The sequence below is a fragment of the Colobus angolensis genome, unplaced genomic scaffold (assembly GCF_000951035.1).
Source record: "Colobus angolensis palliatus isolate OR3802 unplaced genomic scaffold, Cang.pa_1.0 Scaffold90, whole genome shotgun sequence".
In the NCBI taxonomy this organism is placed as follows: domain Eukaryota; kingdom Metazoa; phylum Chordata; class Mammalia; order Primates; family Cercopithecidae; genus Colobus; species Colobus angolensis.
Genome location: NW_012122932.1, coordinates 406,846 through 431,453, shown reverse-complemented (window position 1 = coordinate 431,453; position 24,608 = coordinate 406,846). Strand labels below are relative to the sequence as shown.

Genomic DNA, 24,608 nt, shown 5'->3' with positions numbered 1-24,608 from the left:
TGAGAGACAGAGCGAGAATCCATCTCAAAAAAAAAAAAAAAAACCAAGTGGGCAAAGGTGGCCGGGGGTGGTGGCTCACGCCTGTAATCGTAGCACTTTGGGAGGCTTAGATGGGCAGATCACTTGCTGCCAAGGAGTTTGAGACCAGCCTGGCCAACATGGTGAAACCCCATCTCTACTTTACTTAATAATTTAGAATAAATGTATAAAAATAATTTTAAAATTTTGAAGTGAGCAAAGGATATGAATAGACGTTTCTCAAAAGAAGATATGCAAATGTCCAACACGCATGAAAAAAAATGCTTAACACCACTAATCATTAGGGAACTGCAAATTAAAACCACAGTGAGATACCATACCACCTTACTCCTGCAAGAATAGCCATGATTAAAAAGTTAAAAAACAATAGATGTAGCGTGGATGTAGGGAAAAGGGAACGCTTATACACTGCCAGTAGGAACGTAAATTACTACAACCTTGATGGAAAACATTGTGAAGATTCTTTTTTTTTTTTTTTTTTTTGATTGAGACGGAGTCTTGCTCTGTCGCCCAGGCTGGAGTGCAGTGGCCGGATCTCAGCTCACTGCAAGCTCCGCCTCCCCCGTTTACGTCATTCTCCTGCCTCAGCCTCCCGAGTAGCTGGGACTACAGGCACCAGCCACCTCGCCCGGCTAGTTTTTTGTGTTTTTTAGTAGAGACGGGGGTTCACCGTATTAGCCATGATGGTCTCGATCTCCTGACCTCGTGATCCGCCCGTCTCAGCCTCCCAAAGTGCTGGGATTACAGGCTTGAGCCACCGCGCCCGGCCCGTGAAGATTCTTTAAAGAACTAAAAGTAGATCTTTAAAGAGCTAAAAAGTAGATCTAACAGTTGATCCAGCAATCCCACTGCTGGGTATCCCAAGGAAAAGAAGTCATTTATATGAAAAAGACATTTGCACATGTATGTTTATAGCAGCACAATTTGCAATTGCAAAGATACGGAACCAATCTAAGCACCCATTGACTAAGGAGCCAATAAAGAAAATGTGCCATAAATACACCATGGAATACTATTCAGCCCTGAAAAAGAATGAAATAATGTCTTTTGTGACAACTTGGATGGAGCTGGAGGCCATTATTCTAAATGAAGCAACACAAGAGTGGAAAACCGAAAACCTTATGTGCTCACTTGTAAGTGGGAACTAAGCTATGAGTATGCAAAGGCATACAGAGTGATATAATGGACTTTAGAGACTCAGAAGGGAGAGGGTGGTAGGGGGTTAGGGATAAAAAACTACACATTAGGTACAATGTACACTACTTGGGTGCACTAAAATTTCAGAATTCACTACTATAGAATTCATCCATGTAACAAAATCCAAGTGTACCCCAAAAGCTATTGAAATTTTTTGAAGGGAAAAAAATACCAATCTAATAATAAAAAAAAAGTAAGTAAAGTCTCCCTCTGGACACTTTAATAGTGTGGCATGTTAGAAGGGAGGAGGGGAAACAGGCACAGATTCATCATTTCCAGACAAAAAGTGTGTCTATTTTCTATTTGCGTGTTTAAAACATTTTTGTCTTCCAGGATGTCCAATAAATCAATACACTTGCTTAAATAGTTATAATATTTAATATAAGAAATATAATATAAATATAAATATAAGAAATATTTAATAGCTTTAATAACGATTATTTTCAGTGTGTATCATTTGAATACTTTTATAAAAGTTACAAGATGAAGAAAATGACAGCTTGCTTTTAATTTTTTTCTGCCTTTTATCCAGAAACACAAAATCCATGAGTGACTTGTGAAGTTATTTCACATACTTTGTACTAATGATGTATCTATTCAATAGCTATTCTAGTGTCCCCCAAACAAATCTATTCTACATACAAAATAGTTTCATCAGTTTTTCTATTTGAATTGTTTTCCTTTGGCCACACCCTATAACATAATTCATTGGCCAGCTTTTTTACACAAGTATACATACTTTACAGAATTTTTTCTTTTCTTTTTCTGTCTCCCAGGCTGGAGTGCAGTGGTGTGATCTCGGCTCACTGCAATCTCTGCCTGCTGGGTTCAAGCAATTCTCCTGCCTCAGACTCCTGAGTTGCTGGGATTACAGACGTGTGCAGCCATGCAAGGCTAATTTTTGTATTTTTAATAGAGACGGGGATTCATCACGTTGGCCAGGCTGGTCTCGAACTCCTGACCTTAAGCGATCCCACTGCCTTGGCCTCCCAAAGTGCTGGGATTACAGGCATGAGCCACCGCGCCCAGCCACAGAATAGTTAAGGAAATATCTCATTTTCTATAACTAAGGGATTCACACTAAAGGATTTACTGGGCTGAAGCAGATCGTGTAACAGACAACAGAACAGCCAGTAAGGGTCATTCTGAAGTGACTTTCTTAAATAAACACCCAGAACAAAGAGCTCAACAGTAGGGAAGTGTTTATGCTTTTATGTGGTATGAGGAAACCTAGAAAGAACAGATTCTTATCAGGAAAGTGAGCCCCTTCTACCATCTTGGGAAGTGATTTGTAAGACTGTTAAAACATGCTTTAGGCCGGGCGCAGTGGCTCAAGCCTGTAATCCCAGCACTTTGGGAGGCCGAGAGGGACGGATCAGGAGGTCAGGAGATCAAGACCATCCTGGCTAACACGGTGAAACCCCGTCTCTACTAAAAAATACAAAAAATTAGCCGGGCGAGGTGGCGGGCGCCTGTAGTCCCAGCTACTCGGGAGGCTGAGGCAGGAGAATGGCGTAAACGCGGGAGGCGGAGCTTGCAGCGAGCTGAGATCCGGCCACTGCACTCCAGCCTGGGCGACAGAGCCAGCCTCCATCTCAAAAAAAAAAAAAAAAACATGCTTTATTTGACACACCTCATGACTACATGTAATGTGTACTTACAACTGATAAAGATTAGAAAATGTCGTCACCTATAGCTGTCTTTATCTAGTTGATCATCATGGTGTACAGTATTATAGAAATACAGAGGTGCCAACTCAGGTATGCAGTATACCTTTCTCTTTTCTTCAACATTGCTTACACATTTATTTAGGTGATTCCATAAGATTTAATAACCAAGGTAGAAAATTCAATTGCAGTTGAAAATAACTCGAGACCATTTGATGAAGCTTAGATCTGCTGATAGTGATGTACATTTCACAAAATACTTTCAGTGAATTCCCATTTAATGTTCATTGCAACCCTGTGAACATTAAATGGGTACTAATATTATAATGTTCATTGTATATGAGTAAACTGTATCTTCTAAAGACTAAGAAGATCGGGGCAGAGACTATACCTGTGATGCTAGTGCTTTGGGATGCTGAGGCAGGAGAATTGCTTGAGCAAGGAAGTTGAGGCTACGATGAGCCATGATAGCACCACTGCACTCCCACCAGGCAGCTTGGATGACAGAGAGAGACCTTGTCTCCAAAGAAATGAAACGAACAAACAAAACAAAACAAGACTAAACCCTGTTCACAGCTCACACAAGTAGCAAGAATTGAGAGGTGAGCACAGTATCAAACAATAGTAAAAAGCCCCATTTTGATGTCAGACATAACGTGGTTTTAACTGTTGGCTTTGCTTTGAGACTATAGGTGACACAACTGCTCTATGCCCAAGTTTCCTCTTGTACAAAAAAAGAAAAATCATAGTATACCTCAGAGTTAAATAATAATGTTTAAGAAACTTTCTACAAAGAGTAGATGAAACTTCTTTGACATACTTGGGGGCCTCAGGAGACCGCACAGCACCATTCTATTGAGATGACTCCAAATAATTTTCACATGAATGGCTAAAGTGCAGAAATGTATAATTTATTAGGACTTAAATAAATCAGGGAGAAAAGTGCTTTAAAGTTATTGGTAGAAAATTTTCAGAAAATAAAGTTATAATTCTAAGAAACTAAGTTTCTACGTATAAAATTTTTCCTTCCCTGTATTTAACATTTCAAAGCAAAATATGCTGAAAAACTCTTTTAATAACATGCATTTTTTTTAAGCATTCGATCACAGTAGAAGTTTTAAAAAACACACATGACATACTTCTGGAATCTTCACAGAGGAAAAAAAAACACACGACATAATCCAATTTTATTTTTAGGGTGAAATACCTGTCTTAAAACATGTGCTGTGTGGCCAGCAGAATGTTATAATCATTCTCTTTTGTCTCAGCAATTATCATATTAGAAATATTCCCTAATGCTACAAAGTTTGTCAAGAATAAAAAGACTTTTTCATTGAACCTCTTAGAACATGCCTAGTTTTCTCATGGGCTGTCAAAGAATTAAAAGTCCCCTCTTCTTCAAGGCCACTTACATCTTTTTCTTTTTTCAGATGACTATTACCATAACAACTACAAGTCAATAAACATTTCAAAGTTCTCCAAATAGCAAAAATTAGAAATCCGCAAAGATTTGGAATGATCTAAGAAATCTGAACATGTAGAAAAAGAACTCCCCAAACAGAACAATGACATGAATATCAGTTTTATTCACTGAGAATAATTCTTTTTAAAAATCTATGGCATAAACATAACTATAAATGAACACTGCTATTCTCAGCACTTTTTGTCTAGAAAATTCAGTGTTCTATATGAAAACATCATTAAATTAAAGCATGTAAACTTATTTATGTACAACATGATTTTTTTAATGCGAAGGTTAAAAGGAAAAAGACACGAGAAATATTGAAAAACACAAAGAATCAAGGTAGGAATACTGCAAGATTATCATAATTCAATTTGTCACAGGGAAAACATTTAAGATAAAATTGAAAACAAAATAACACAGGTTACGATATAGCCAAATTATTGTGAAATGTATCAAATTGGCTGGCTGTACATTGTGGAGGTCACAGAAAATTACTTTAAAATGTTCCCCCACAAATTAACATAAATAAGCTGTTCTCTGTGGTTTCCAATATGCTACCTAAAAACACAGTGTTGCTCCCCAAGGGAGTCTGGTTCCAATCCAAGGCAGATGAGATAGATGGAGCCAGAATGGCAGCGTTTGACAGACACTAATAAAAAAGACCAGTGACATTCTACAGACTTGGCAATATTCCATTTTATTAGAAGCAGTGGAGCACAGATGTTAAGAACTTGAGCTCTGGAGTCAGACCTGTGTTCAAATGCTGACTCCACCACTACAGGTTGTGTGACCTCAGGAAGGCAAATTTCTCTCTCTGAAACTGTTTTCAAAGCTGAATAAGGTGGTAAGAACACCTTCCTCAAAGGCTGTGAATGTAGGCAAAAGACTCACTCCACTAATTGGGTCGCAGTCTGCACTCAGTCCATGAGTTATTTCTTCAAAGTGAGTTTAAAATTATCAATCAGGTTAATTCAAAGTATTTGTTTGGTACCACGGTATTATAAGAAAGTCAGGTTTTATTGCTTAAGGAATTCCAAAAGAAAAGTACATAGACAAAAGTACATAGACAAGAGGGTAGAAATAATGAAATGTGTAAGTAACTTATAACTCCATAATGAGTTCTGATTTCACTACTTTGCAGACTTAATGGTTTTCTCCTTTGCATTTCTGAATATATGGGAATATTCTTATGGACATGTCCTCAATCTTTCTTTTTTTTTTGAGATGGAGTCTCGCTCTGTCGCCCAGGCTGGAGTGCAGTGCCCGGATCTCAGCTCACTGCAAGCTCCGCCTCCCGGGTTCACGCCATTCTCCTGCCTCAGCCTCCCGACCGAGTAGCTGGGACTACAGGCGCCCGCCACCTCGCCCGGCTAGTTTTTTGTATTTTTTTTTAGTAGAGACGGGGTTTCACCGTGTTAGCCAGGATGGTCTCGATCTCCTGACCTCGTGATCCGCCCGTCTCGGCCTCCCAAAGTGCTGGGATTACAGGCTTGAGCCACCGCGCCTGGCTTTCCCCAATCTTTCTTTTCGCACTTTAAAAACTGGGAAAAGTCAGACATGTAAAGAGACAAGTGACACACTTGCTCAAGAGTAAGAAAAGTGGCAAAGGCAGTTAGTTATGTTTCATATAGGGCTTATCCATTTCTTATATTTCTTATAAACTTATAGGGATATGTTTGAAAAAGGTGAAATTCAATGGCACATTAGAATACACTTTTTTTTTTTAAGGCATCAAAATTGGTTCGTTTTAAATTGTTGATGGCTAAGGTGAACTCTAAGTGCAAAATTTAATTCAAAGCCAAATAATCTCTTATTGATTTATAGCCCTTAAAGAGTTGTAGTTTTGGGCCAGGCATGGTGGCTCACGCCTGTAATCCCAGCACTTTGGGAGGCCGAGGCCGGTGGATCACAAGATCAGGAGTTGGAGACCAGCCTGGCCAATATGGTGAAACCCTGTCTCTACAAAAATTAGCCAGTGTGGTGGCACGTGCTTGTAGTCCTAGCTACTCAGGAGGCTGAGGCAGGAGAATCGCTTGAACCTGGGAGGTGGAGGTTGCAGTGAGCTGAGATTGCGCCACTGACTCCAGCCTGAGCCACAGAGCAAGACTCCATCTCAAAAAAAAAAAAAAGAACCGTCGTTTTATGGACTTCACAGCTATTTAAAAAATATACAAATAATTACTGCAGTGATTTGAATTGCATAAAATGTAGCACCAATGTATCAATATTCCCATTCCCTTCCCGACAAGTAATGACAAAAATATAAAACCGTAGGCAAGTTTAAAAAGTCACTGAGAAGTTGTCTACTTTTAAAATTAAAAACTACAAAATACTCTTCAAGAAAAAACATCAAGAAAAAAAAAGGAAAAACAGAAGATAAAGTAGTAACATTTTATATTCAAAATAGTTTCTACAATGTCATGGCAAGGAAGACAATGACTTTAAAATGCACTCCATCATGCAACTCAATAGGCTAATTTTCCAAACTGTAATTTTGAAAGCCAAATAGTGGGACCTGACAAGATTTTTATCTAATAGGATGAAAATATCGGGTGCATATGGGGTAGGTATTGTTTTGCGAACTTCCGTTTTGTGTGTGTATACTGGGTTCCAATGCAAAATGTGTCTCATTTTGAGTTGCTGTGAAAAAAGATTCAGTCCCTGCTCCAAGACTAAATTTTGCCTTTTGGAGCCCCCTGCAGGCTCTAAATGTTAATAACGTAAATCCTAAAGCAAATAAATAGCCGGAAGGTGGTTCAGAAATTACCATTCAATAATTTATGCAGGAATACATGTTTACGTAGATAAATAGGCTGCGTTTGGTCTAAGAACTCAAACTGACTATGTGAGTAGTCTCAATCTTGAAGCGAAATTATCCTCAAGAAAAAATTAATTTGGCAAGGTCTGTATTAGCCCTTACTAATTAAATTTAAAATTAGAAGAAATATATCAATATCTCCTAATAATAGAAGTCTGGAGGCAAACTAAGAAGTAAAATCGCAAGGACTTTAGGAAACTATTAATAAGACACCCATCTTTATAAGGTTTTTACGAAAGAGTGTTAACAATTTAATCAACAGAAACGGCTAAGTGCTGAAAAGGCTTGTTTCCGCCCCATACTTGCCTTCAAAGAATTGAGTAAATTACAATTTTGAACAATCAAGTGCTAAACCTGAACTCCAACTCTACATATTATTTTAAAAACTAGTAGGTCACCACATCAAGCTAGTAAAACTATGAAGTTGGCTGGGGGTGGTGGCTCAAGCCTGTAATCCCAGCACTTTGGGAGGTCAAGGTTAGAGGATCACTTAAGGTCAGGAGTTCAAGACTAGCCTGGCCAACACAGTGAAACCTTGTCTCTACTAAAAATACAAAAATCAGCCAAGATTGTGCCACTGCACTCCAATCTGGGCAACATAACAAGACTCCGCCTCAAAAACAACAAAAAACAAAAAACAAAAAATACCTCTATGAAGTGGTTAGAAAACTGAAGTGGAAGTGAGGTCAGAAATTCAGGCTTATCTTTATCTAAAACAAGCTAAGGGGACTTCTTTCCTTGCTGCTCTTTCACAAAAGATAATTTAATATAAATGCAAAGACAAAGTAACAGCAATGTTAATCATGCTTATGTTAATGAATACCACCACCACCACCACCACAATAAGAAATGCTTGCAGAAGCTTAAGAGTAGATGCAAACACAAATAACTCACAATCATCAAACACTATTCTGACCTTGATTTCACCCTGTATCAAATTGCCTATCTTAGAATGCTGGAATGGTTTAGTTAACCTAAGGTCAACTGGAGAACAGGGAAGAGGCCAAATGGTAGATGATCCTGTTGAAAGGAGAGATCTTGGCAATAAAATCAATTTAGCATAAATGAAGGTGATTCATAATACAAGCAGTAGTAGTAGATCGCCTTTTTTTTTTTTTTTTTTTCCCCTGGGTCAGTTTTGGTCTTTCAAGTTAGGTCTTTGAGACTAAAAATGAACATAAAATGAGCAGCTCTGCACAGCAAGGTAATGTTGGTCCATTTAGTCTAAACCAACTCTATCATCCAATATCCCCACATGTTGCTAAACACAATTGTATCTGTGTTTACGGTAACATATCTAGATCCAGATTTGATTGTATGCTGGGGCTTATGATTCAAAATTTATCTTTGGCTTTAGTACAATTTACTTCAAAATCAGTAAAAATATCACATAAAATCATTAATTTCTGTTAATGAAAGCTCCGTTTTAGTAAAACATTTGATTTGTTCAACAGATGTAACTATGTTCAGAATTATGCCTCCTCCCTCCAAAAAAGTTCCAAAACTAATGTTTATTGTAAATATATTTAGGATTAATTATGATCTATTCAAAGCAAATGGTGACAGCTTATTTGCTATTTACATAATATATAAATTTTATTTGAAAAGAATGAAAATAAACTTTACTCCTGTTCTTTGAGTATTTTCTTTATAAGCTGAAATTTAAAGAATGATCCTTCTTAAACAATGCATAATCATTGGAAGGGGAATTTTATAATAGCATTTTTTAAAATGGTAAAACAAAGTGATACACTTCCCTTCTCTTTCTCATCACCACCCTGTCCTTAGTGCACAAGATCACTACCTACTCCTGTTTGTCCCTTACAAATCTTCATCACATTCACAACTGATTTATCTTTAAATCATCTCTTCTAGGTGTTTTTTCCCTTCTCCCTATTCTACTTAAGGAAAATGTCCCTCCTACAACTGGCAGGCATAATGAATATCCTCAAGACAACATTAAAATAATTGCTTTCATGAAACTGTTTTGTGCTTTTTATCTGGGATACCTAAGAACCATCCATGAACAAAATAATGTGGCTACCAAAGGTTACTTACAAGTAGCATTTTAATACCTTCTCTTTCATTCTCCAGGTTACTCTGTTGAGAAAGTTATCCTACTTAATATTTAATAGCCAGTGACTTCGAACCCAACTTCATATTGAATGACATTCTCTCATGTTTATGAACACAACATAAAACACATATACATAGCCACTACTCACCCACTCTCACAAGCAAGCATACACACACATTTTCTTTCTTTCCAGAACAAGCCAGAATTACAGCTCTTTTGGTGATTGTTATGATTTTTGGAATGGTTCATAAATTTTCCAAATTCTTTTAAATTTGTAATACTTTCATCTTTTTTCTTTTTTTTCCAATTGTGAACCATTCCATATTGCATCTTTATTGCAAAAGTCAACATGCTTCTTAGAAATTCAGATTGTAATTGATAAAACAAACATTACATATATGAATTTAAATGTATAAACAGTTAGAAATTCAACAATATCTCCTATTATACTATTACACAAGATCACAATTTTGTAAAAACTATAATACAGGCATACTATACATCAAGAGGAACCACTATTCCTTTTCACATGATTTTTTTCTTTTTTGAAAAAATGACTCATCACCAAGGACCCTTTTCACCTTAACAGGACTGCTTTCCAATTTATCATCTTAGCTGGTAATAATATTTCTTCAATGTTACACAATGAAATTGAGGGAAATTTTGCAATACTTGGGGTTACCTTTTTATCTTGGACAGTAATCCAGTAGTATATCAGGCTGACCTAATCAACTGGTGGCTATTATTGCTACATATAAATGATGTCATACACATTAAGAGGAACAGAATTTGCCTTAGACGCTGTATGTTATTTCTGTAAATAAAGATGACAAGAAAACATGTATGGTAGTTATCCACTTTTAAGTGAAATTCTAACAGCTGAAGATTTGATGGTGGAAGTAAAATATCCCAAAGGGGGCAGGGGATATATATAAACTATTTTACGCTAACCTTAAGTGTTCCAATATTATAATTAACTCACTTTAAATTCATCTTTGAGTCAAACATGTTTTAAAATTCTTTGAAAGCATACTTTTAAGGTATTTTTAGTCCTGTTTAAGGTGTACTGAAAACTTTTATAGAAGGGGTCTCAAATCTTACTGAAAAAACTGTTTTTCACTTTAACACACCTCTTTTTTATCCTCTGCCCCCAATACTAAAAAGTCAAATTTTCAACTTTTTACTGATAAGATGACCATTTTGAGGTCAAAAAAATCATATGAAAAGGAATCTCATTCTGTTGAACTGTCAGTCTACTGAAATTTTTCTTACAGTTCCATTTATTTACTGTAATTTTCAGTTTCCAAATACAAAAATACAACAATTCTTATTGAAATCTATACGCTGGTAGTTTTAGTACACAAAAAGAAAAAACAAAAAACAAAAAACACCCAAACAAATTATTTACAAAATTATACAGTTTAAGAAAAAACTTTGTACAAAAAATATATAAATCCTTTGTTCCCTCTATCACGATTAAACTGTCAGGACTCAAAATATTCACCACAATGAATCTTTCAAAATATATACCGACTGAGCCACAGACATCAAGAAAAATTTCATTAGAGATGATGGAGGAGTAAGGAGCAAGATTGTGTACTCTAGATACACCATTCTAATGTTTTCCTTCTTTTATAAGCTTATTTTACCTTCAGTGTTACTAGAAATATAACAATAACCTAGAAAGAGGAAGTCCTTATTATTATGAAAGAAAATTATACGAACTTAAAAAGGACCCTGGTTTGACACATCAGTCCAGGAAAACATGTAGAAGAATAAAGATTATCAGAACATGGGATTTAACTTCTTACAGCTAAGTAAATCTAGAATCCTGATGGTTTTAAGTTCTTGAGTGAATAGTTTCTATTTTGAGAAATGGTCTTTACCTCAGCAAACAAAATCCTTGATATAGTTGTCACCAAGAACCTTTTGGAGCCAACAGGAGGTTTCAATTTTTCATACCACACATATATAAAAACAAAGATGTGTATATCCTTGAAAAAGTGATGGCCTATGTACATTAATCATTTTATTTTCTCAGGGGTCAGTACAGTGTAGTGTTGCTCCTCTGCTTTTCCATCTAACATTCAGAACATGAGGACATAAATTTACATATATATTTTACTTAACAGATACTCTACTCTATACAGTGTACAGTAAAAATGCACACAGGAAACTACTGAGGGATGCATATGTTCATGGATAGCAACAAACTACAAAATTATGAAAAAATAAGGTCATCTGATCAAAGTCATACATGACTCCCATTTATTACTAGCATACTCAGCCCTCAACCCCCTCCCACCCACCGTCACCTCACCATCATGGTTTAAATTTAGGAAAAGAATTTCAGACATTTTAAAATCCTTCTGTGTAACTATAACTGAAATGAAGCTTCAAAAGAGGGAGGAAAAAAAAAAAGCTGGTGATTTTCTTCTCCCCAAAATCCTTTCATCATTCTCATCAAAACATCACTTATTTATCCAGGTGCTGGTTTGAACCTCTTATTGGAGACTGTCTGCGGTTGCCCAAATGAACCACTTATATCAATGATGACGTAAGTCAGGCCTATTAATAGAAAGGCAAGAGGAAGAAAAGGGGGATGAGGAAGGGGCAATAGGTGAAAGCCTTTTACATTCTGAGTTATAAAAATTTTTAAAAAGACCAGCCGAACCAGCGCTCACTAAATATCAAAGCAAACTAACAATCAGTAGCCGGAAAAGTCCAGGAGTTCATATGACAAGAGAATGGAAATACTATAGAGCTAGCTACCATTGCTGTAGCATTTAAGAACACAGTTTGTTGTGATTTTCACTGAAATAGTTACCACACATAAAAACCATGAAAAACAAATTTAGACTGAATACAAATTGGGGTCCTCCAAAGTAAAAACAAAAAAAAATTAAAATAAACATATTTTTCTTCCAAGACCACTTTTGAAAGCAAAAGGGCATTTTAATTACAAATATTTCCTACTGTCTGATGACCCATCCATAATAACTGAGAGTTAAAAGATTACAGGTGATTTTGACATTTAATTAAACTTTATCAGTAGATTATAATCCAAAATAAAATTTCTGAACACCCTGTCATTTACATCATAATCCAACACCAATAGAAACAAAAAAAAGGTGGTGTGGAAAATAAGGCTCTAGAGATTATCCATGTCATTGCTGTGGATCTTCACAACTGTGTAAAAGTCACTAGGCCTTTGGTGCTTTAATATCATGTACAGTTATGAGATGTGTTTAAATAGCAAACTCGCTGTTCTCGAACCTACTGTGTTGAAAAGAAAAATAAAAAAAATTTTTTTGGCTCATTGACTTCTTTTAAATAATTTTTAAAAGTTGTTCTTCTAAACAATATTCCTAAAAATTATACAGCTAGCATCAGATTTCATCTTCGCCACGAGCGAGACTCATATTCATCTTCATCTTCATCGTCATCATCAGGCAAAAACAAATCTGAGGTTTCTGTTTCCTGAAGAAAGAGAGGTTAAAATCTGCTTAGTGGCACAAGAATGGTAAGTAAAATACTTTTTAGGCCAAAGGACAAACAGAGTAGTATACAAAGCTCAGGCTAGATTTCATAAGGGATGCATGCAGGAGTATCTTTCAGGGCAAAAAAAAAAAAAAAAAACCCAAAATATTTTTGTAAATGAATATAAATTCTTCTCCCCTGCAGATTTTGCTACTTTTAATAGGAGATTTCTACTCTAACATCATCAGGAAAATAATGTGGACATTTAGTACAGAAAACTTAAAAAAGACTATGAGATACATATCTGATAAATTAAAATTAATTTTATTCTATTAAAAATTAGGAAAATAGGCCACCGCGGGCGTCTGACAAAACACACCAAGTTCGTGCGGGACATGATTCGGGATGGGTGCGGCTTTGCCCCATACGAGCGGCATGCCATGGAGTTACTGAAGATCTCCAAGGACAAACGGGCCCTCAAATTTATCAAGAAAAGGGTGGGGACGCACATCCGCACCAAGAGGAAGCGGGAGGTGCTGAGCAACGTATTGGCTGCCATGAGGAAAGCTGCTGCCAAGAAAGACTGAGCCGCCTCCCCTGCCCTCTCCCTGAAATAAAGAACAGCTTGACAGAAAAAAAAAAAAAAAAAAAGGAAAATAAATGACCAAACACCTAAATCTTTGTTTTTATATCCATCCAATCGTTTGTGAGAGGTGAATATACTAGCTTCCCCATGACACTGATATTCCAAATCTTACATAAAAATCTAAAATCTTAGACAAAGTAGATGTATCTGCAAACACTACCCAAATATCATGACTTTTTTTTTTCCTTTTAATTTGGGGAAATTTCTGCTTTTGCTGTGTAAAATTACCCATATAGTGAGAAGACACTTGATCAAACTATAAATGCTAGGCATCTTTTAAAACCAAGATTGTCATATAAATCAGGAAAACCTCGCAATGTAGCCTAAGTGTTCACTAAATAAACTAATGATAAATAACAGAAGTAAAAAAGCAAAATAAATTCTCATATATTTTAAGAAGTTGATTATTCAGTACTTTTGTTGAGGTCTTCAGTTTTCCAATTCTTTCCTCTATGTTCAATTTCTGCACACTCTCATTTTAACTAATTGTACACAGAAGGAAAATAAGAAACTCAAATCTATTACTATGGAACTTGAATTAAAAAAATGGAAACCAATCAAAGTTTAATTTGTTTATGTAATCTCTGACTTTATTCATCAGAATAAAAATTTCTAAAGCCCAAATAAATCCAATATAAATGTAAATAAAAAAGAACAGTCTTTCCTATACCAGAAGAAAATAATGCCCAAGACAGCTTTTTATATCTCTAGACCTGTTTTAATTCTCTAATAAACATCTAAACTGGTCTTAACCCAACATTTATTTTTAAATTTATACTATTTAATACCATAAAAAATACACAATTGAAAAGTGATCTAATTCAACTCTTATTTCCAACCATTAAATTTACCTCCTCCTTGACTTCTTCTTCTTCAGTCTCAGTGGATATAGATGGTACCTTGGGCTTGTGCCATGATATCTGTAGCCGACGGTCTTTAAATTTTGGCCCTTGGTTTGCAGCCTAAAATATATATTAGAAGAACATATAAGTTTGCACTCCAATTACTAATGATTTTTGCAAATTCTGTGTTATTTAAAAAGTATAATATAGGGCAGGGGAGAAATCTGTTAAGGTGGCTCTACAATCTCCAATGAGAGCTAAAAAACAAAATCAAGTCCCTTTTAATTAGAGCAACTATATATTCTGGTTTGCCTAGGATAACCCATGGTTTATATCTGTGTTAGGTAAATGTTAGCATCTGTCTTGGTTGAAGTAATACTTTTTTTTCTAAGTACAGTTGCTCTACTTACAGAAGTCATGATGAGGACAAGAAATATTCTTAATACATGTATTGACCTTTGGCTTTGATATCTACATATATAGACTCAAACCTTAGAAATAAGTAATTTTTTAAAAGGTGAATCATCTGCTTATTCATCTCACTGCATCTCTTACAGCCCCACCTATGTTTGATAAAGTTCTTCCTATTGCCAATTCTGAAATGCTATACATTAATAAGCACCTCCCAGCTCATCTATGCATTCAGTAAACATTAAATACACCTAATAATATCCTAACTCATAAAACTGCTCCATTTCAAATGTGTTACTTGGTACTAATTTTTAAACATTTTTTTCTCCCCAGCAAATTCCAATAAGGGAAAGCAAATTTTAAAGACAAAGCAACACAGACAAGGGAACAGGGATCCAAAGTTTCAAAAAAGTAAAAGCTTAGCCGTCCCTAAAGCTTTCCTATCAAAGGTCCTCATTTATAGAACTGAGGGTTCTGAAAAATGTAACAGAAGAGTCTCTTTTTTATTTGGGCTTTCATTCTAGTCTATCTAGCAAAAATCATTGTTAAATTTCTTGAAGCATTTGCCAAATGTTTCCATAAAACACTTGGAGCATAGCATGGTGTGAATGTACATTAGGGCAGACTCATAAATCCATTACTGCCTGCACAGACTTCATCCTATGTTCTAAGAGAAAAATTTCCACCATTTCTTGCAGGGTCTAAATGCTTATAACCTAACACAAAACATTATGACTCATGGGACATACCAAACTGATGTATCGAAATAGCCCTACCAAATATATATATGTACCTTTTCTTTTCTTTTTGAGACAGAGTCTTGCTCTGATTCCCAGGCTGGAATGCAGTGGGAAGATCACACTCACTGCAGCCTTGACTCCCTGAGTCCACGTGATCCTTGCACTTCAGCCTCCCAAGTAGCTGAGACCACAGGCATGCATCACCTCACCTGGCTAATTTTTTAGTTTTATAGACGGGGTCTCCCTATGTTGCCCAGGCTGGTCTCAAACTCTTGGGCTCGAGCAATTCTCCCACCTCTGCCTCCCAAAGTGCTGGGATTATAGGCATGAGCCACAGCACCTGGTCTATATTTACCATCTTTTAAAAATCAGGTAATGTATGTAATAGAGATCCTTTACCCTTACTCTATCCTTTAACACACAGCCCCATTATAGAGAGGCTTTCCCTGCTTGTTTTGTTCATATATTATTTGAATTTCTAAATAAAAATATATTACTTTTATAATCAGAAAAAGTAATAAAAGATTTTCAAATCTGTAATAACCGCGTTGCTCTCCAAAGAGGACAAGAGCTCTGTCCTCCAAAATGAATAAGGCATTAAATGTATTGCATACACATTATTAAAGGAAGAACTAGAAATGTATACGCAGTCTGAAATTAAGAATAATTTCTACTATCTAACTTATAACAAATCAAATCAGCAATTAGAATAAAGATATGACGCTACCAAGTTAAGAATTCTCATACACAAATGGTGAGAATCTCAAAATGATTCTAAACTGGTAAGAATCTAAAACTGATGGGGTTCACTCAGCAATTCCACATACAGTCATCACTTGGTGTTTCTGGGGGACTGGTTCCAGGACTCTCTGTGAATACCAAAATCCATGAATGCTCAAGTCATTTACATAAAATAGTGTAGTATTAGCATATAACCTACACACATTCTCCCATATACTTTGAATCCTCTCTAGATTACTTATAATACCTAATACAATGTAAATGCTACGTAAATAGTTGTTATACTACATTGTTTAGGGAATAATGATAAAAAATGTACATGCTCAGTACAGATGCAACCATTCATTTTTTTCCTTAATATTTTTGATCCAAAATTGGTTGAATCCATGGAGGTGAAACCCACACATATGAAGGGCCAACTGTATATCCAAGAGAAATGTGTGTACATGTGTAGTTAAAAACATGTATAAGATAGCAACACTGCTTACAAAAGCCACAAAGTAGAAATAACCCAAATATCCATCAATAAGAGGATGAGGCTAGGCACGGCAGCTTGCACCTGTAACCCTAACACTTTGGGAGGCCAAGGTGGGTGGATCACCTGAGGTCAGGAGTTCAAGACCAGCCTGGCCAACATGGAGAAACCCCATCTCTACTAAAAATACAAAAATTAGCCAGGCGTAGGGGTACATGCTACTCAGGAGGCTAAGGCAGGAGAATCGCTTGAACCCAGGAGGCAAAGGTTGCCGTGAGCCAAGATCGCGCCACTGCGATCCAGCCTGGGCAACGGAGTAAAACGCCATCTCAAAAAAAAAAAAAAAGAGGATGAAAAATAAACTGTGGTATATTGATGCAACTATTATATAGTAATAAAAATGGCAAATTAATGTTACATGTAAAAACATGAATGAGTCTCACAAACATTAAACAGAAGAAGTCAAGCACAAAAGAATACACACTGTGTGATTCCATTTATATAACATTTTAAAAACAGGCAGAATACTACTGTAATATTTAGGAATGCTCATTTAGGTGATAAAACTACGGTCAATTCTCATTACTTGCAGTAGTTACGTTTTAAAAGGTTGATGCAAACATTTAATTGGCAAATACTGAGCCACTAATCATAGGGGAAATAGAGTTAGATTCTTATGAGCCTCTAGAGCAACCTTGTCCAAACTGTGGCCCACAGGCCGCATATGGCCCAGGATGGCTTTGAATGCAGCCTAACACAAATTTCGTAAACTTTCTTAAAACACTATGAGATTTTTACTTTTTTCCACTCATCAGTTATCATTAGTGTTAGTGTATTTTATGTGTGACCCAAGACAATTCTTGTTCTTCCAATGTGGCCCAGGGAAGCCAAAAGACTGGACACCCCTGTTTTAGAGGGTGACAACATTTTTGTCAGCTTATCAACACATACTTTGGTTTTATGTGTTTCTGTTGAAAGACATCTTATTTAATATGTATTACTGATTCATTAACATTGAACTCCTGGCCAAAAGCACTGACTTATGCCTGAACAAAGCTTAACACATGTATCTTCGTAAGGCATATCACAGCCTTGCACTTAGGAACACTAGACAGGACTTTAGAACTACATTCAGGGGCCATTTAAAATAAAACAGTGTAATTACCAAGAAAACAAAAAAATTGAGAAAAATGTGGCACTAAATAGACTGCAAAGGCCGGGCATGGTGGCTCATGCCTGTCATCCTAGCACTTTAGGAGGTTGATGTCAGGAGTTTGAAACCAGCCTGGCCAACATGTGAAACCTCGTCTCTGCTAAAAATACAAAAATTAGTTGGGTGTGGTGGCGGGCGCCTGTAATCCCAGCTACTAGGGAGGCTGAGGCAGGAGAATCACTTGAACCCGGGAGACGAAGGTTGCAGTGAGCCAAGATCGCGCCACTGCACTCCAGCCTGGGAGACAGAGCGACACTCTGTCTCAAAAATAAAAAATAAATGAATAATAAAATAAATAGATTGCAAAAGGGGCATTTGTTTACAGTATAAAAGCTGAAACAAGAAGGCATAGCACCACCTTATTTCTATCTCAGCTGAAAACAGGCACATGAGGGGACTGGCAAAAGCAGAAGTATTGATTTTGGGGTTACAAATAAATTTCAGTGAGTAGATGAACTGGCAAATATGGAATCTGAAAATAATAAGGATTGACTGTATAAAGAAAGCAAGGTGTTCATCATAAAGTGAGGCTAACGGTTACTGCTCTGAGAAGGAGAGAAGGTAGATAGAGGCTGGGAGAAGCAACAAAGGGGATTGGGGTATTGGAAATGTTGTGTTTCTTGACCTGAGGAATAGGTATATTAGGTATTTGCCTTCTGATAAATCACTGAACTGTATGTTTATGATCAGTTTAGTTGGTTTTTATAAAATTTTTTAGTTGACTATAGGTATAACCTTTAAAAATTTTAAGGAAATAGGCCGGCTGCGGTGGCTTATGCCTATAATCCCAGCCCTTTGAGGCTGAGGCAGGTAGATCACCTGAGTTCAGGAGTTTGAGACCAGCCTAGCTAACATGGTGAAACCTCATCTCTATTAAAAATACAAAAATTAGCTGGGCGTGGTGGTGCATGCCTATAATCCCAGCTACTCAGGAGGCAAAGACAGGAGAATCCCTTAACCTGGGAGGTGGAGGATGCAGTGAGTTGAGATTGTACCACTGCACTCTGGCCTGGGGTGACACATGACTTGAGACTCTGTCTCCAAAAAAATTAAAGAAATATCAGATAGCTAAGATTTTTATGTGAAAAAGGCAAGGTTTGGAATGCAGCCCTGAATTTATAATATGATCACATTTTGGTAAATGTTTTTAAAGTGACAAGCTTTATATATGTATTCTTACATACGTAGTATTTTTTTATAAAGATACCTAAGAATAGTGACTGTCTTTTAAGAATGGACAAAGATGAATAAAAGGGAGATTTTAGTTTTATTAGTCATACTTTTTTTTTTGGAGACAGAGTCTTGCTCCATTGCCCAGGCTGGTGTGCAGTGGCGCAATCCGGGTTCACTCCAACCTCCACCTCCCAGGCTCAAGCAATTCTCGTGCCTCAGCCTCCCGAGTAGCTGCGACTACAGGCAGATGCCACCACATCCGGCTAATTTTTTGTATTTTTTGTAGACAGGGTTTTGCCATGTTGTCCGAGCTGGTCTCGAACTCCTGAGGTAATGTGATCCACCTGCCTTGGCCTCCCAAAGTGCTGTGATTGTAGGCATCAGCCACTGTACCCAGCCCTAGTCATCCTTTTAACCATCTGCATATATTATATTTTTATTTTTTTAATTTTTTTTTTTGAGAGAGTCTTGCTCTGTCTCCCAGGCTGGAGTGCAGTGGTGCCATCTCGGCTCACTACAACTTCCACCACCCAGGTTTAAGCAATTCTCCTGCCTCAGCCTCCCGAGTAGCTAGGACTACAGGCACATGCCACCATGCCTGGCTAACTTTTTGTATTCTTAGTAGAGATGGGGCTTCACTGTGTTAGCCAGGATGGTCTCAATCTTCTGACCTCGTGATCTACCCACCTCGGCCTCCCAAAGTGCTAGGATTACAGGCATGAGCCACTGCACCTGGCCCTAAAAAGTACTTTTTCAAAAAATCTAGGATTAATCTCTTAACATATCTGTTACTTATTAAAGTACCTAATTGTTCTACACATACATATATATTCTCTCACATACACATCTAAATATGGTTTAAAATGATAAAATATTGGGAAAAAATGGGATGTCCATCAATATAGGACAGTTCAAATGTAGTACGATACATCTGTGCGATGAAATACCACGCAGTCATTAAAAAGAATGAAGCAACACCACATGCACTAGCGTAGAACAATCTAGCAGTCTAATATATATGAAGTAAAAAGTACATATGGCAAAAGGGTGTTGTATAACATGCTACCATTTTTATAAAAGAGAGAACAAATAATATATATATAGAGAGAGAGAGACTATCTTTAAGCAGATATATGAAAAACTAGTAACAATAATTGTCTACAGGGAGTGAAATTGAGTGACTGGAGGTAGAAGGGAATCTTATTTTTCACTGTATACACTTTTACTCCTTTTTCATTTTGTTTATGTGTGTTGGCCAAGGAAATAATTCAAATAAAAATATATATATGTGAATATGAGATCAACTATATATACCATCAATTAAAAATTATATGCATATTAGGGTTCTTGGTAGAAGCTGCTCAAAGAGAAATTCATCTAGTCCAGCCATTTTCCCAGATTAGAAATTGATGCCCAATCTATGCTAGTCATCATATATCAATCAACTGACTGGCAGATAAAAAAACAAACTTCAAGTCTATATGAGGGAGAGCAAACAGGTACTCTCATCCAATGTCACTACAAGTATAAATTAGTACAACAGTCTGAAGGGTTATTTGGCGAGCTGTAAAAAAATTTCAATGCCTGCCTTTGATCCAGTTATCTCCTTCCTAGGAATCTACCTAAAGCAGTGGTTCTCAACTGGAGACATCACTCTAGCAGGTATTTTGGTAGTCACAGTGACTGAGAAGCACTTATTGGCAATTAATAGGTGGTAGCCAGGGGTGCCAGAAGTTTTACAATGTGCAGCACTGTCCCACATAATGAAAACTTATCGGCCAGGCATGGTGGCTCATGCCTGTGATCCCAACACTTAGGGAGGCTGAGGGGGACGGATCACGAGGTCAGGAGATCGAGATCATCCTGGCTAACACAGTGAAACCCTGTCTCTACTAAATATACAAAAAATTAGCCAGGGGTGGTGGTGTGCACCTGTAGTCCCAGCTACTTGGGAGGGTGAGGCAGGAGAATGGCGTGAACCCGGGAGGCGGAGGTTGCAGTGAGCCGAGATCACGCCACTGCACTCCAGCCTGGGCGACAGAGCAAGACTCCGTCTCAAAAAAAAGAAAAAGAAAAATTATCCCAGTAAATATGCCAAATCTAACATGATGTATATAACATTGTTCATAATAGTGAAATGGTAAACAACCTACCTAATTCATCAATAGGGAGTTGTACATAAAAATTATGGCATATTCTTACAATAGAATGCCTTTAAATAAGACAAATGTATACCTATATTCATAAACATGAACAATTCTCCATGATACACTACAGATGAAAAAACAAACTCCAAAACAGCATGGGTACTATGTATACGTATGACAGATACAGGTACTATAAAAATGTTCATAAAAATGTAATTGGTAAGATTTCAAATTTGTTGTGCCTTCTCCTTTATAATCCGTATTGTTTGAATGTTTTAAAAGCATTATCTTTGTAAAGAAATTTTCAAAATTAAGAGAAAAAAAATTAAGGCAGTTTAGAGTTTGAATGTCTTTGTAAAGGTCACAGAATTACTACTGCCATATTTCACTCCTAGAACTAGCTACGAAAATTGTATTTTCACCTGAAGAATCCTGAACACAGTAAAGCGTGCAGAAAAGGTAAACTCCTGATCACTTGTGACAGGTAACAACAGTAAACGGTCATAGCTCACAAATCAGATATATTATCTTTTAATTTTTAAGTTGTTTTGTAAAGATAGGGTCTCACTATGATGCCCAGGTTGGTGTTGAACTTCTGGGCTCAAGTAATCCTCCCATCTCAGCCTCCTACAGTGCTGGGATTACAGGCAGGTGCCGCCACGCCAGGCCTACATTACTTTTTTTAACAAGGTCTGATGAAGGGCAATCAATGAAGCACTACCTAAAAAACTTTCTCCAAATGTTAAATACAAAGAAAAGGCTAATTTTTGTTGTGGAAAGCACAAAAGAAAACTATCTGCCTAACTATAAGGTATCACTTCCATGTACAGTAACATTCTCAAATATATTTTTCATATACTCGGAAGGTGGGGGAAAATCCCTGTCTAGAGAGGCTGTGGGGAAAAGCTAACTATGTGCGAAATCTTTAGTAATTACAGCAGAAATACTCAGTTGCCTTATATGAAGTTCCAGGAATGGCAGGAGTGAGAAATTAGAGGTTTTTGCCAGTAAGAACATAAAAATTATAACGAATTATATAAATATTGTGGGAGCACAGGTTCTAAATAGTACTTTAGAGATAAACCTCTTTCTTAAGACTCAAAGGGACTTCTGGCTAAAGATGGGGAACTGACCATCTGTGGTATGCAATTTCATATCCTTCCCCAGACCTCCACTGAAATGACAGTAGAATAATTTATTTTTTTAAGGTATAAATTTGTAAGAAAAAAATAAAACACAACAAGGTCAAAAAAAAACTGGAGAGCTGGGAAGCAGAAAGACTAATGGGAAGTCAATATATAATGCTTAAAATTTAAAAATCAAGAAGTAACAGTAAAAACAGGAATTTAAAAAAAGAGAAAAAAACTGGCCAGGTGCAGTGGCTCACGCCTGTAATCCCAACACTTTGGGAGGTCAAGGCAAGAGGAAAAAAGCCTAATAATAGGCAACATGGTAGGATAGAAGAAGAGAAATATGTAAATCTGAGCAGCTGAATTTCTGAATTGATCAATCCTAAAACCTAACCCTAGACTTCTTGAAAAGAAGGAAAACTTCAAAATTCTTAGTTAAATGAGCCATACTACTTGAAAAATATCAAAGTACAGTCTCTATATTCCAAATATTTAGAGAAAATAACTTTTCCTTTTGTATCTAGCCAAACCTCCCTTCAACAGGGATGAAGGAATGTACTTTAGTTTTTGTCCCATCTGTGCCCTTGGCAAGGCTGAGTTAAAATTTTCAACTTCTGAATTAAACTTCAATTATAAATACTTAACATTAACTTCATTAAGATATTAAAAATCTTAAGACTTCTGTGAAAAAAATATATATAAATAAAGATTCTTCTATTAAACAATTCTTTCTGGGCCAGGCGCGTGGCTCATGCCTGTAATCCTCACACTTTGGGAGGCTGAGGCAGTGGATCGCCTGACGTCAGTAGTTTCAGACCAGGTTGGCCAACACGGTGAAACCCGTCTCTACTAAAAAATACAAAAAAGTTAGCCAGGAGGTATACATGCCTGTAACCCCAACTACTGTAGAGACTGAGGCAGGTGAATCACTTGAACCCAGGAGGCAGAGATTGCAGGGAGTCGAGATCACACCACTGCACTCCAACCTGGGCAACAGAGCAAGACTCCATCTCCCAAAAAAAAAACAACTAGAAAGTTCTTTGTGGATTTGCAATTTAAGAGATTTTTTATGGCAAAGATTTTTAAACAAATCATGTTCAAGGAAACTTTCTGGGAGACCAGAAGACTCTGTCTCAAAAAAAAAAAAAAAAAACAACTAGAAAGAAATAAGGAAATGTACTAGAATACTAGAATATTTAACTGATTTCAAGACAGAACGTTTAAGCACAACAAATAATTCAAGAAATCCAAAGAAAGAAATTGAGAGAAATGATACATAAAATGAAAAAATATGTGTGTTAAATGATCTGAAGTTGAAAACTGAAAACTAAACAACTAACCAGGAAAGCACCCACAAATAGCACAACAGTTAATCTCTCTCTCTCTCTCTCTCACACACACACACACACACACACACACACACACACACACACACACACGGAGAGTTCTTACAATTAAGAAAAATTCCTAAATTGAAAACTAGAAAAAGAACACCAAGAGATAATTTGAAAACAGATGAAAATTTCATACAAATATATGGAAAATATTAACATCACTAGCAAAAAAGAAAAAAAATTTAAAGCGGTACCATGATCTGCTTCTCAAGCTATAAAGGTTAAAAAAGGGTGATTAGTATCCAGTGCTGGCCAGGTTGAAGTTATACAGGTGCTGTTACAAAATGTTGGTGAAATTACAAATTATTACTTAATAGAAGCAATTTCACAATAAACATGGCATGAAATATCCTGATATGATTTGACCTCAATAATTCTATTGCTAGGACTCTATCATGTGGCAAGAAATTAAAAACAACTTAAATGTCCAACAATCATAAAACTTGGCATCATAAAAGATTATTTTTAGGCCGGGCGCAGTGGCTCACACCTGTAATCTCAGCACTTTGGGAGGCCAAGGCGGGTGGATCACGAGGTCAGGCGATCGAGACCATCTTGGCTAACATGGTGAAACCCCATTTCTACTAAAAATACAAAAACAAAATTAGCTGGGCATGGTGGCGGGCGTGTGCCTGTAGTCCCAGCTACTCGGGAGGCCGAGACGGGAGACTGGTGTGTACCTGGGAGACGGAGGTTGCAGTGAGCCGAGATCGCTCCACTGCACTCCAGCCTGAGCGACAGAGCAAGACTCTGTCTCAAAAAAAAAAAAAGATTATTTTTGACGAATATCTAAATGACTGAGGAAATGCTCACAATATAATACAACACACACAAAAAAAACAAACAAAAAACTTGGTAATATCCCTATGATTCCAGTTCTGTAAAAAAAAAAAAAAAAAAGTAGTACAGTGTTATGTGGATTATATTTTTGTTTTATATTTTCCATAATAACC

General features: G+C 36.7%; 1 protein-coding gene across 1 annotated transcript in view; it reads right to left on the bottom strand.

The window, feature by feature from the left end:
* Positions 1-9,166: 9,166 nt before the first annotated feature.
* RBM27 (RNA binding motif protein 27) overlaps positions 9,167-24,608 on the bottom strand; it is a 96,101-nt gene continuing 80,659 nt past the window's right edge. The window contains exons 19-20 of the mRNA XM_011931674.1: positions 14,241-14,351; positions 9,167-12,743 (exon numbers count right to left, since the gene is read on the bottom strand). Of these exons, the coding sequence (XP_011787064.1) occupies positions 12,660-12,743; positions 14,241-14,351 (195 nt within the window). The 3' untranslated portion in view covers positions 9,167-12,659. The remainder of the gene's footprint in view (positions 12,744-14,240; positions 14,352-24,608) is intronic.